The 15011-nt window shown below is 38.4% G+C and overlaps 1 protein-coding gene across 2 annotated transcripts in view; it reads right to left on the bottom strand.

Moving 5' to 3' along the window:
• Positions 1-15011, bottom strand: part of CARD10 (caspase recruitment domain family member 10) — a 50662-nt gene that overhangs the window by 7371 nt on the left and 28280 nt on the right. For both annotated transcript variants that reach the window (XM_034403855.3, XM_034403854.3), the window contains exons 12-20: positions 13780-13895; positions 12875-12915; positions 11890-12010; positions 10718-10898; positions 7465-7588; positions 6995-7235; positions 3590-3647; positions 2364-2445; positions 535-687 (exon numbers count right to left, since the gene is read on the bottom strand). In XM_034403855.3, coding sequence (XP_034259746.2) covers positions 535-687; positions 2364-2445; positions 3590-3647; positions 6995-7235; positions 7465-7588; positions 10718-10898; positions 11890-12010; positions 12875-12915; positions 13780-13895 — 1117 coding nt within the window. The remainder of the gene's footprint in view (positions 1-534; positions 688-2363; positions 2446-3589; positions 3648-6994; positions 7236-7464; positions 7589-10717; positions 10899-11889; positions 12011-12874; positions 12916-13779; positions 13896-15011) is intronic.

Genomic DNA, 15011 nt, shown 5'->3' on the forward strand with positions numbered 1-15011 from the left:
GGATCCACGCCAGCATCGGAGAGACAAGCGCATGCAGCAGAAAAGGAGGCGTGCCAGAGATTAAGCTGAGTCACTGGACCACACCCCACAGGGGATAAAAGGGGGTGTGGTGGCCATTCAGGCTCTGTGACGGACAAAACTAAACAACTAGCGAGTCGCATTGTATCTCTGAAACTACATTATCTGCCTGCCTTGGATTTAATACGGACTGGACTTGACAATTCTGTGGCTTTGTGTATTTGTTCTGATGCTCTGTGAGTAAAGTTCTTGGCAAGCAGCTGGGTTGCTGCCAATCCTGTTATCGAAGGAATTTATTGTCTGCAAGTTTGTCTGCAGTGATCTGCTTATCAGCTGCAGCAAGAAAAGTGGTAAAATGGGGCAAAACTCACTTAACAAATGTCTCACAGTGACAGAAATTTTGGGCTCAATTGTGGTCGTAAGTCGAGGGCTACCTGCATTCAACTCAGAAGTTCACATCCTGGAATGACTCTGAGTTAGAAACCCTGATCTAGGACACTCCGAACGTGAGCTTACCTGCTGGGCTGAAGCAGAAATCCTGACTTGAAGAAGGCAGGCCCAGAAGGTTCCTCAGGAGCAGAGGGGCTAAGCATCCAGGGGAAAGCATGACGGGGCGACGGGCCTGAACCACTACAGGATGAACCAGACTGTATGGTTTTTCAACTCCAACTGTAGGTAGAAAGGAATGAGTAATGGGAGAGACTTTGCTGGTTTTCTATATGCAAGTTTAGCCAGGGAAGATCTGTGAGTGATACCAGATAAGGAGGAGGATTCCTGTGTTTCTAGTACAGGTAGTCCTCAACTTACAACTATTTGTTTAGTGACTGTTCAAAGTTGCAAAGGCACTGAGAAAAGTGACTAATGGACAGTTTTCACACTTATGGCCATTGCAGCATTCCCATGGTTACGTGATCAAAATAAGTATTTATGGCAGTTGCACTGTCCAGGGATCCTGTAATCACCATTTGTAACGTTCTCAGCTGGCTCCCGACAAGCAAAGTTAACGGGGGAATCCATATTCACTTAATAATTGTGTGATTCACTTAACAACTGCAGTGATTTGCTTAACAACTGTGGCAAAAAAAAGCTTGTAAAATGGGGCAAAGCTCACTTAACAACTGCTTTGCTTAGCAATGGAAACTTTGGGCTCAATTATGATCATTAAGTCAAACACTACCTCTAGTTGTATATCGTATTTGGAAAGAAGGGGTGGAGCTGTTTGGGTCATGCATTATTTAAACCACTACTGTCCAAATGCTACAAATTAAATCAGCCATGTCCCGAGATTAAAAATAAATAAGCAGCACCCAGTTCAACATACATGAAGGAATGTGTGGTACCATGAAGCAAACATTTGCACTCTGGTAACCTCTTGATATACTGAAGTACTTATCTATTGTGCCCAGGCAGCAGGTCGAGAGTAACAGGATTGTCAGAACAGTATATTTGGAAGGCACCAGATTGGAGAAGCTTCTGAATATGTGCACGCATATAAAAACAGTGTAAATTGTTCCTCTGATGAGTAGTGTATTGCAGGAAAGATCCTAAACTCTCAATTACATATAGTAATCTATGTTTCCATTATTATCTCCCCATCAGGGGTGGGTTCTACTTACCTTTACTACCAGTTTGCATCTCACCCACACACGCTTCTGCGCATGCGCAGATCACCTATGATGACGTCTGGGTCAGTGGGCGGAGCCTCCCGCCGGTTTTACTACTGGTTCTAGCGATCCCGGCTTGAACTAGGGGCAACCCACCACTGCTCTCCATGCATGCACACTCACAGACAAAGGTCCTATACACACTGGATTTACAACATATTCTTATTTTGGATCTTCATCAGAGATTCTTATCCCCAATCATTTGTGATAGTTATTAGGAGAAAGAATTTTTCAACAACTGGCCTATAATGGCTCTGAAAACACTTTCCCAGGAAGATTCACCTGCCACCTAATCCAATGTCTTTCTGGTGCCTGCTGATTTTGCTTTCTATTACCCTTTAACTTATTTTAGGGTGTTTGATACAGTGTATTATTTGTATGCTGATTTTAGAAGATTCCCTGGTTTTACATTTATTTGTATATGTTAATTATTTACCAGGCCTTTAATATTTTATTGCAAACTGTCCTGACGGCATGATTCAAAGGCAGGCTAAGAATCTTAATAAAGCATCGATTTCTAACTTCTTATGAACGTGCAAAGTTTTAATGTCCCAGAATATAGAGAACACCTCCCTGGTAGGATGAACTGTCCCTCAGAAGTTACTAATCTAAAATGGAAGTACAGCTTTAAGCTTCTTCCATCTATCTGTGGACAGAGACGTAAGAAAAATCACAATTCACCTGGGCAAGAGTCCGGCCAAAGGTTCTCATTATGTTTCTTGAATTTCACCAGGCGAAGCTGCTTCAAGGTCCGTTTCTTCAGCTAAAGGGACCAAAGGGAAGAGAGAAGAAAGGGAAAAGAGGAAACACAAAGAATGCATTATTCAGCAAAAATTACACCCACATATTTGTTATTGGAAGCTAAGTAGACTGTTGAGATGCAGCTCGCTGAGAAAGGTAGGACTTATCACTAGTTTTAGAGGCATCTAAAGAAAAAATGTAAATCTCTAAGGGAGATGGGCAGTTAAGAAATACAAAATATAAGTACATAAAATAGAAAAAATGCTTTTTTTTCAGCTCCAGAAAGAAAATACACCACAGAAATAGCTACCATTAATGTACTACCACACAGGGTTCTTACCTCCTGATAAAAGTATTTTTACTTTACCAATATGGTAGGAAATCAGCTATCTGGTTCCTTACTCGTTAACTTTACTATTTAACACTGATTATTGATTTGATTCTCATTATTAACATTTTTATTGAATTATAAAATAAAATAAAACATGAAATACAAAAGCAAATAGGAAAGCAGCAGAATAGGAATAATATATTATTTATCAGATTCTAATAAATTGGCCCCTGCACTTGATTGATTATGAAAATGAGTTTATTTCTGTAGGATAAAGACAAAGTAACAATTCTGACTTAAATTCAACTGGGTTATGATGTGTTATGATGTAATAGATAGAATGCACGACTTAGAATAAAGAAATGGGTTAAAATCACCCACAGTTTAATAGTCTCTTTGATGACCTTGTGCCATTCAATCTTTACCTCAGTTTAGGGTAAAGGGTAGAATAAATTTAGATAATCACCAGACTGATAATCAGCCAGGTTGAGACTCTTAGATGAAAGAACAGATTACATTATGGCTAACAACAATAAGGCTTTGTAGTCTAATAATATGATGCAATAATAAAAAAAAATAGTCCTTCTGAACTTGTATAAAATAGTCTTCTCTCACTGTTCATTATTCAATCAGCATTTATCTGGGTTACTGGAAAGAAGAGCAATATTTGCAGTCACCTTTCACTGTTGGTGATGCAGAATATAAATGAGTAAAATTAACCTTCTCCACCTTGGTGGCCTCCAGATATGTTGGATGGCAATTCCAATCAATGATGAACTATTAGTTCTTTCTAGGTAACCCATCCGTCATCCCCGGTCTCTCACTTTCAGCTCACCTTATTCCTGCAGCTTTTCTGCCACATTGCTACTTGTATCTTCAAGAGCTGGTAAGCCCTGAAAGAATGACATCAGTTGAAAATCAGACCCTTGGCAGCCTAAAATGAAACAGAACAAATGCCAAGTACTCTCTAGAGCAGGGGTCGGCAACCTTAAACACTCAAAGAGCCACAAAAGTCCTAACCGGAAGTCCCCGTTCAATTCTGGAGCCAACCGGAAGTCCAGTTCCCCCACCATAGTCTCCTCCTATCATGGTGTCCTTTTTCCACTGCTGATCAGAAGTCCGGTTCCCCCACCATAGAGTCTCCTCCTAGCACGGTGCCTTTTTTCCTCTACCTGTCCCAACCGAAAGCCCTATCAATTGTGGAGCCGACCGGCAACAGGGAGCCACAGCAGAGGGATGAAAGAGCCACATGCGGCTCCAGTGCCATGGGTTGCCAACCCCAGCTCTAGAGGTATTCCAAGACATACCAATGCCAAAAAGCTGTCATTTTTATGATCATTTGGTGACTAAAAGCCATAAGTATAGCTCTCCATTTTATATAGCACCAGAACAGGAGGTTGTTACTAACCCCAACTCCCATTTCTCATAATGATGTGCTAGTTCCTATTATTCCTCCTGGGTAAATGCCTCTTAATAAAGACTGAGCTATCTTGTGTTTTCTTTGTAATAGTATTCCACAACAGGGTACCTTAAATTTTCATTTTCAAAACATAAGCATTAACTTATATAGGAGACAGCAGAATAGTTTTCTCGGCCCTCCCCTCCATTCTTAAAATGCTGCCATGCATGTCGCAGAGCTGGAAGTCCTGGCCTTTTGCCAGCCTTTATCCTTTGTCCTTTAGATCACAATGGAAACCATTAAGAATCAAGACTGCTTCTATTTGCATAGATCTGCCCTTCAGGTGAAAAGCTGCATTTTATGTTTTCCCATAATACAATGTAACACTACACTAAAATAAAGAGACAAAATCCCAAATGGGATTAGAGTGAGACAGTTACCAACAAAAGGCATCTGAGAGCAATTCCATCTTGTATTTTACAATATAGAAGGATGAAATCTGCTGACAATCACCATTTTTATCTATGCCTTGACAGAATGGTAAGTATTGATTTCTTCCCACCGAATGACTACCATGATAGGGAAATCACTACATTAATCCCGGAGTAAATATGAAGTCAGATGGATCAGCTGCCTATTTCAGGTATACTCACTCTAATGGACCATGTTTTCTTCTCACAGTGGTAGCAGAATGAAGTAGCTACACAATTTAACTAAACCTGGATTCCATCCAAATGTATGAACTGACAAACTTCCTGTTTGTTTGTTTGTTTAAATAAATTATATAGCTGCCCATCTTGTGGTACACAATTCTGAGCAGCAAACAACGATGATAAAGGGGGGAAGGGGAAACCAAGAAAAGCCAGGATCCCAAACAAAATTCTTTCAATTCATCTCTTCAATTCCCAGGCTACAACCTTAAGGTCCCAGTACCTGGAGGGGGTGGGGGTCAGATATCCACACAGAAGGCTGAGAGGATGATAGCTTTCAGATCTCAAAGGGAAGAATGTTCCACAGGACAGGGGATGGGCTACAGAAAAGACATATTTCCCAGGTTTCACTAGATGGCAATATTTAAGGGAAGGACCTGGAGCAATGCCTACTCTAGCCAACCTAGCAGAATGGATCGTCCCAAGGTAACTTAGCTCTATGCCATGCAGGACTTTAAAAGTGGTAACCAGCAGAAATTGTACCCAGAAAGAAAGAGAGAAAACCAGTGCAGCTTGCACAACAATGTTATAAGGTGGGTAAAACCAAGAGGCAGATGAGATGTTATTTTGGACCAACTGTAACTCCAGGAGAGACTTCAAAGGCACCCTCATATAGTGTATTACAGCTGGGAAGGGAGCAAAGGCATGAATAACTATAAGTTCTTAGAGCTCCCATTAAGCATTCACATTACTGAGAATTTTGAGAATGAAGTTTACACATCTAGACAATAGCCAGGAGGATCTATAGCCCCCTATTTTGCTGGTGAAGCAACATATGATTCTTCAGCCAGCCCCAGGAAACTTCAGATTATAGACCAAATCAATTCACTTTTAAATTAATTATGCATAAAATAATGTATAATTAAAACAATAACTCTAAAGAAAAGGAAACATTTTTTTCAAAAGGGTATGTGTATGTGTATATGTGTATACACACACACACACACACACACAGTGTCTGCCATCTGCATTGAGAATTAACTCTGCTAAGCTCAACTCTGAAACCTGCTGTCAATGCATAGGGTTTTTAAAAAACTTATTTTATAGTAGGTAATAGATTATTAAATCAATGGTTTCTTTAACAAAATGTTTCCCCAATCTGATACTACAATTAGTTACACTGAATTTTTAATGTCCATGATTTCCATCAGCAGGCTGTGTACAACAGAATATGTAATCCAACATACTGGGTGGTATTAGGTTGGGGTGGCCAATTTAATTTTTTTAAAATATATATATATTAATTTATATATATTTCCATTATCTTTATCCAATTGTCATTTCTGTCTCCCCAGAGTTTTTGATCATGAATATTCCTATGGATATTTCTGGCTCATTTGAACATGGGCCTGGCAAATTAAAATCTCTCCACTGAGCAACCCACTTACTCCAGATTCCAGTTCCATCTCTGTCTACGTGCACTTATCCACAGAGTTTTCTCTAGAATTCTGATAGCAAGATAGTAAGAGCACAGCACCAAATAAACCTCAGTTAATCCTGGAAACCCAAGTGCATCTAAAATTATTCTAATAATACTATCTAAATAGTACAAATTACTTTAAAGTATTTTTAAAAATAGCAGAACTGATGAGAAATCTAGCAGCCTAGAGTTTAACAACATTTAGTAGGCAAAATGTACCTTACGATCATCATTCATTCAGTCATTCTCCAAATTTTTGAATTTCACAAATCAATAATTTGGACAGGACCTTTTGTAAAATAAACTGGGCTATCAGAATCTTCTCCCCCCCCCCTCCGCAACAAAACCCTGCTTTCCTACAAACCTTGCATTTACAACACCAACATATCATAGTGATGCTTTGCTTTGTGGGTAACCACAATTTTTTCCATTAATAAGCGCAAAAATTGTGTTATATAAAGAATAAAAAGCTGGTTTAAGAATCTATTAAAATATTGCATGCTCTGATTTCACGTCATACCCATTTGTTTCTTTCTCTACATAGCTGAAGATATTAGGGCTAGAATTTGCCCTCATAGCCCATCTTCAATGACTGAGCTACTGAGCTACAATCTCTGGAAAAAAATGGAGTTGCCTATTTTTCCCCCCTTTTGAAACACAAAATAGTAATTGTAATACATGAACAAGGGGCACACGCCCCAGGATGATTACCTGTTGTAGTTGGGTACTGTGCCCTTGTCCAAGTCTCGAAGTGTGAAGGGGTCCACACGAGCACAATACCATTCCAACTGCCCCTTATACAAAGTATCAGTAACATGAAGGATTTCTCGACACTTCACACATAGAGCATAAGGGTTTGAAAGCTCCAGGAGGCTCAGGTTAGTACGCACATAAAATGAGTCACCAAGAATTTTCTTTCTGGAATCAAATGCTTCTTTGATAGGCTGATAACCTAATAAAGAGAAGAGAGTAGAAGTAAGGAAAGAGTTTTTAAGGGTCCATATAGACCAGCATCCTACCAGAAAATTAAATGCTCCTTAGAGATGAAAAATAAATAATCAGGTGTTCATTTGTATATATTTTAATATGATCAACACAAATGCAGAAGATATTCAAGTTTGGTGTACAAATGAATCAAAGATAAATAAACACATCACAACAACATCTGCTTAGCTACTTACCTCTGATGTCATGTGAGAATAGAAGAGCAGATGGGTCCTTCCATTGCAACAAGCTTAAGTGAGCAACCTCTAGTGTGCAGTTCTCCAAAGAGAGCCCCTCTCCATTCAGCTGCACCTCCCTAAGCTAAGAGAGAGGGGAGGATGGAGTGAGGGAGAGAAGGAGGGAGAAGATTCATTAGCTTCAGAATAACATTTCTGGGATTAAAATAAATGTTTTACTTTCTTTGTAACTATAAGCTGTAAAAGAATTCAAGAGAAGATTGATCAATACAAACTAGATAGGAGGTTTCCTTAACAGATCTTTGAAACAAGCTGTTGCTGGGTTCTTAGATCTTTCTTTAAACAAGAATGGAAGCCTTGTAAGCTCTTAAAACAAACAACTTCTCCATACTTTTCTCAAACAGGCTACAGGCTTTTTGTTTATTGGTGGATGCATGCTCCGTGCTTGGTTATTTCTGCCCAATGTCATTATACGAGAAAACTATACGCAGGAGAAACTTGTGTATGCAGGCTACATTAACAGCAGTTTTATTTATGGCCAAAAGGCCCAAAATGTTTTTAAAAACGTTTTTAAAACCTTTTGGCTGTAAATAAAATTGATGAATAGCAGTGACTAAGTCAGACACATGGAATAATCTAACATCATAAACAATTCCACTTTTATTATTCTCTTATTGTGATGGAATATCTAACAGACCTTGGAAATATAGGAGGAGGAGGAAGAAATACCATTATAGGAGAAAGATTAAAGATTTAAAAAAACAGGTCTGTTAAAGATCTAGGGGAGGGGGAAATATAAGAAACAGACCCAGAGTAACCCCATCTTAATTATGGTGGGTATTAATTGAGCTGAAGAATTCCTTTGGCAGGTTTTCAAGATTCTGCTACATTACCCTACTAGAACTAAAGTTTGTTCCAGAAATTCAAGTAATTATCTTTTTCTGAATTTGCCTGTCTCAAAGGGCTAGCCACCATCAGGGCATTCTTTCGGAACAACAATCCAAAACTTTGCTCAACAGAAGGTACTCAAATATGGTAGAATTGACTTGCTGTATTTCTAAACGAATGAAATAATATGTATTACCATCCTGAGGGAGAGAGAAGGGGAGACAATTTAGTTCAAAAATAAAAAATTCCTCAAGCTAGTATAACATACGCTGAAAATCAATCAGTTGCTGAGAGATATAACATTTAATCAGATACTCGATGAGAAGGCCAATCAGTAAGAAACAAAGCAATTCCATCATGTTTGATAAAATCCAATGATCAGAATCAAAAGATAGAACTTGGAAAGGAATTTAGAGAACTTCGTTTCCAGTATTCTGTTTTCACTTTGGGGACAAAAATGGGTATAACCTATCAAATAGGATTTTCTTTGTTTTAGAAACAAAGCAACAGTTTAGAAACATAACAACAGTTGTGTTGGGTAGACCAAAAGTGTAGCATTTATATTTTGTAACAGTCAAATAGATGAGGTTGAGCAACCAATAAGCTTATGATATGCTTCATTCAATTCAATGTTGCTTTAAAGCAGGGGTCTCCAGCCTTGGCAACTTTAAGACTTGTGAACTTCAACTCCCAGAATTCCTCAGCCAGCAAAACAAAGCTGGCTGAGGAATTCTGGGAGTTGAAGTCCACAAGTCTTAAAGTTGCCAAGGCTGGAGACCCCTGCTTTAAAATATTAAGGAGTTATGCCTCTAAATTATAGAATGCAGGAATAATATGCTGGTTTCCAAAGTAATCACTAGACTGGGGTTGCTAGCTACCATAGAATAGTGTGAATATGCTTGGGGTAAAATGGATCTGTTGTATTTATAGCATATTGGCCAAAATGTGCAATACCGACTGTTCTTATCATTAGCAAGGAAAGCTACATGTGACGGTAACTTCATCTAAATTTTCTTTATATCACTAAACAATATTCAGTAAAAGCCTAAATTAACCAAATCTATGGTGTGTGATGGAGGTTAGTATATTCGGACAATTTTGCGATAACCATGGCACATAAAAGACTATGAATTAGAATATATGAAAAATAAGCACTAAAATTTATATCAGAAAGTATGAATTGGTTTCATCTACTACAGTAGCTTGCTATGAGTGTATAGGGAGTTTGGAATCCATAGATTGCTAGTAATTGTTATGTATTGTGTTACTCTGAGAAAAGCAGAAGAAACAGACTTTGGTGGAAATCTTGCAATATTCTGAATGAATGTGATGCATGATAAAAATTACTGTTAGGTTTCCTGAATGGATAGATGAGAGCAAGAGGAGAGAATACAGAAAGAGAGACTGGATCTTCAAGAAATTGAAAATTAAGTAAGAACTGTGACTATATGTTGAGCACCTGCTCAGGAAAAGGTGTGCTTCAAAAATGTGATTTAAACATAGGTCTCTTCATGCATATGTACCAAAGGTATTAATACAAATCTAAATTCATGATTATTTTGACCTTTTATGATGAGAATTAGTGAAGGATATAAAAGTGAGTGATTCTGAATATGGGACAGATTTTTTTTTTCTGTCAAGAGTAAATCTTGAGAGTAAAATTGTCATGGAATAAAAAAAGAAAGCCATGAAAGATATAAGTCTGAAGTTATCAAGTCTGGTGGAAAAGAAAGTATGAGCCTCACATGAAAAAGTATTAGACGATAGATTAATCTTCCAAGAGAATGAATGGAAAGTAGATGTAAGTTAAGAGGATATAGAAGATGCCTGAAGCAGAGAATTATGTTACCAAGGATCACAAAAGTAGGTAAAGATACATTAATGGGGAGTTTAGAATGGAACCTGGTGGAATGATAAACTGAGAGAGTTTGTGGACGAGAGGGAAAAAATCCATATAAGAAAATGACTGGTGCAGCAAAAATGAGAATAATAGTATTTATGGCAAATAATGTAATAAAAGAGAAGGAATCGTTATGAAGAAAACACAGAGCAATTTTGATGGAGATTCTTTTTTAAATTCTGGAATTGGACAGAAAATCAAGACAAGGAGCCTCATTGGTGAATGAAATTAAAAATAAAAGTAATAAAAGTGATAAAATGATTTGAGATTAACTGAAAATGTTAACTGAAAGGGAATGTTAGAAAAAGTGTTTTAAAGTTGTGCATGGGGATGGCAGATCTATGTTGAAAAGTGGAACTGAAATAAAAATATTAATGTTCAAAATTTAAGCCTTTCTCTCTTTTCTTATCCAATTCTTCCTTCATAGAAATTAGCCATAATTTTGCAGAGCCGAAGTATTCATACTTCTAGGAGCCGACATCCCTCTCGGAGTCCTGCCTTCTCAGCTTCTGAGCCTGGTTTCACCCACTGGATATAAATCCCAGTTCTGTTTCCTCCAAGGATGGAAATGTCTCCAGTCAGTCCCCTGCTCTGGGCTCCTGGAACACTCAGGGAAGCTGTGTTGGACAAATGCACCATAACCGATCTAAAAGGGAAAGCAAACCATTTAGATTCTGGTCTCTGCATAAATGGAGAGATGGATATGACGTCTGTTTTACAAGAACAATAGAGGCACATCCAATAAAATGTTCTAGTTTACATCATGCATCAATCATGGAACCATGACAGGCTGGATTTTTTACAACTACTGCAGAGTTTTCATCTGAAGAGCTGTGCAATAACTAAATTCATGGCACTGCTAGGTCCTAGGGAGGCAAGATATTTTTATTGTGCAGCCTAAGGACACATGAATCCCAAGCTTAAAATTTTTGTCTTGACACAGTACTACCTTTTTTATATATACAGATCTACCTAATCTCAGCTACAGCAACACCTTGGGCAACAGCCTCCATTTCTTGTGCAAGAAAGATTGTTGCCAGATTTTACACTGGAAATTTTCCAGCTTTTAACAACCTGATATTAGGATGTAATGGGCCACTATTCCCATCACCCCCAGCTACCAGGCCTACTGGCAAATATGAGAGTTGCAGTGCTCATATTAGACTGCATTTGGAAGATGCCAGATTAATAAAAGTTATAGTTTACCTGTCAACAAGGGTTGCTTTGTTTTGTTGCAATTCTTTGGATCTAATATAATTTGCATGTTAAGGGGTGTGTGTGTGTGTGCGCGCGCATTTTCTTTCTTTTTTAATGTGAACTGCCCTGGAGAAGTGTATTGCAGAGCAGTAAGAAAATAACTGAAAATTTGAAAGATGATTGCAAATCTGGATTCCATTTCCTAAAAAGAAAAGACTATATTCTAATAATGAGCCATTCTCATGATGTAGCAGCTTCCCCAGTTGGTGCCTGCTGGTCTGAACTGGCAAGTAGAAGGTGGTAGCATCATAAATAGTGCCTATAGGTTGCAGCATCAGGGGGCTGAGATTTGAGCTTTGATGGTAGAGGACAATCTTATTATCTATGACACTTGTGTCAATAAAGCTGTCTCTAGAAACCAAGGAGGAAGCCAAACATACCTTCTGGCAAAGTTTTGTTGATCACAATCATCAGACAGACAGGCTTCTGATTTTGCTCTGGTGTGTGCACTGCTGGAAGACGAAGGTGACCTGGCAGAAGAGGTTGTGGTGGTGATGCTTCCTGATGGGGAGAAAGATGGAGAGCAAATTCGAATTATTCATTCTTTTGTTGCATGTAGAGAGCTGGGGAGGTTCAGGGAAGGAGAAACACTGACATAAATATGGGAACAAAATCCCAAATGGAAGCGCTCTTTCCTTTGCAAGGCTAATGTGCCATCAGATGGGTGGAACTCAGTAAAGGACCTACACACCTACAAGCTTGGGTCACAAGCTTGGGTGATATCAGCCCCCCAAAGATAACAAGTCATGGAATAAATATGGCCTCTTTAAAGAACCCCCATATTACATTAAAATCAGGACTATGAATGTCTATTCATGGAATCAACAGAGAAGCTTGAATTGGATTTAGGCATTGAATGATTGGGTTTTGGGCACACCTTTGGCATACTTAACATTTGAATGCAAAAATCCAGACAGGATCGGGCTAAATGCCAATCTTCCTGTTAAGATGCCTTGGTAGTGAATGCCACAAAACTATCTGATCTCTCAGGATATACAGTGAGACAGGCTCTAGAGATTTACAACCTGTCACCAAGAACCAATAACAGCCAGAAGCTGAAACATTCATCTTTTCCAGTTTCTACTCTTCTGAATCTGAATCACATTCATTGTCTAACCACTCCCCCTCCCCAATAAATTAAGTACACCAAACAGGAATAACTTGAGAGTCAAGCATGCATGCAGGACACCAGTGAGCCCCTGGATAATTAACCCAGAACTAGCAACTGAAGCATGGGGCAAGTGTGCCCCCTAGTGGATGCATATTCATGCAGGTGATTTTGTCTCTTCTCAGCTTGCCCCAATAATCCCTCTCTTGCAGCTTTCGAGATGAAAATGTTTGATAGGAAATCATGGCTAGCAATACCTCTTAAGTCTTCCATGCTACCAAAGGACCCATAAGACCAACTGAAGACAGAAAAAAAATACAGAACACCATGAGGAAAAACATTATTTTTTTACAAAAAAATCAAAATCAAATCTCTTATATTAATATTCTTTCATTTCTTCAAATAATTCAGAGGACATATAAAATAGTGGGAAGTTCCTTTCCAGTGTTCATTAATTCTCCATATTATCGTATTATCTATATTGATAAAAAAAAATTGTAACCTGAGCAAGGTAACTTCATCACCACTTTGTCTGTCTCATTAATCCGAGAATTTAAAATCTCTTATTTGGAACACCAAAACAGAACAGTTAAAACCTCTGGGGAGCAGGTTAGAATTTAAGGTGTCCCCGTCTCTTGCCTGGCCTATTTCTGTTCTCTGCCATGACTTCATTCCCTTCATTCCATTTCTAGAATATAAATGTTTTATTTCTCATAGAGAAAACTGATTGGCAGAGAGAACCTTGAGAAAGAGGAGAGACTGGATTGTTCAAATTCAGCACTGAAAGAATATCTCATGAGTTTCTACCAAACATTTGACAATCTGAATTAAATTAAACTAAGTCAAAGGGAGTCAATTCAGAATTCACAGTAACATTGCAGTTCTACATGTCTGAGGTACAATATTCCTCTACCAGTCATACATTAACGCATTGTTTCTCAACCTGGATAATTTAAAGATGTGTGGACTTTAACTTCTATAATTCCCCAGCCAGTTCTGAGAATTGAAGTTCACACACACTTTAAAGTTGCAAAAGTTGAGAAAAGAATGCATTAATGTTAAAGTTTGTTCTGCAGCAGAAAATATTCTTCCGAATAGACAAGCCCATGGTTCAGGAAGGTAACAAGAGAGAAACATCTTTACAGCCTATTCTAATTGATACCTCTTGATAGGCGTTGGCCCATCTTCACGCTGCCGTCGAAGTATAGAACCTGCACATGGTGGGAAGGGAAAGATGGAGAGCCGGTTTATTTCTTTCTCTCTGTCTGGAGTCACTTCCTACGGAAAGCAGAAAGCGTATGTTTAATTTAGACAAGTTCTTACCTCTCCATCCCACATTTCATTGTCTCAATCATTCTTTAGCTAGGCTTGATATTTTTATTTCATTATTTCTAACCCATCTTTATATTTTTAGAAATAACTCAAAGTGGAAAACATATCCAGCATGCCTTCTTCCTCCTACTTTCCCCACGACGACCCTATGAGGTGAGTTGGGCTAAGAGGAAGTGACCGACCCAACGTCACCCAGATGGCTTTCATGGCTAAGACAGGAGTAGAATTCAGTCTTCCAGTTTCTAGCTTGGTGCCTCAACCACTTAGCACTATTCACTAACCTGATAACTGAGTTATTCTGAGTGGTCATAATGGGTGGGAATCCAATGGACTATAAACCCAATACTTCTAGAAAATGTCAAATTGGTGAACGGTAGCCTAAATACCAGAATTCTAATCAGAAGTTAATATATACAGTTTGCAGATTTAGGACAGAATATAAGAGGAAGTTTCAAGTTCTATTTATACTTATATCATTTTGTTATCACCAGCAACTTCATAGAATATTAAAAACATCCCAACCAAAAGCCATCCTGAGAGGAAGGAGACAACTCCAGGAAGCAAATGGGATAGAAGCCAACTTGTTCCTGGAATCTACTCCTCCATCTGGAAGCCAACTGTGAAGAGAACATAGAGGCTATAGCTGAAAGATTCTTCTTTAAAAAGCAAAAAGTATGGAAAACCAAAGGTGGTTTTGAGGCTGGCCCCAATCTTCTACAAGAGAATTGAACTATACAAGTCTGCATGTATTCCAGCACATATGGAAGAGACTAGAATAGAGAAGGGCACCACAAATATACTGACTTGCCACAGATTTCATTAAAAAGTTGGATTGTCATTTGTAATTTTATATTTCCTGGTTTAATAAACATGAAACCCTACTCATCTAAACCTGCATGCTCAAAATTAGATGTTAGCGTCTCCTAAAGAAGTGGTGTTGGGAATTAATGGTTCGATCATAATACTCCACCAAATTTTCAATTCAGTTGAATTTTCTTGATTCAGATTCGCTGCACTCTCTCATTAACTGATTAGTATGTTTTCCTGCAATAAAGTATTTAC

The sequence above is a fragment of the Pantherophis guttatus genome, chromosome 7, assembly GCF_059756535.1.
Source record: "Pantherophis guttatus breed Tessera chromosome 7, ASM5975653v1, whole genome shotgun sequence".
Lineage (NCBI taxonomy): Eukaryota > Metazoa > Chordata > Lepidosauria > Squamata > Colubridae > Pantherophis > Pantherophis guttatus.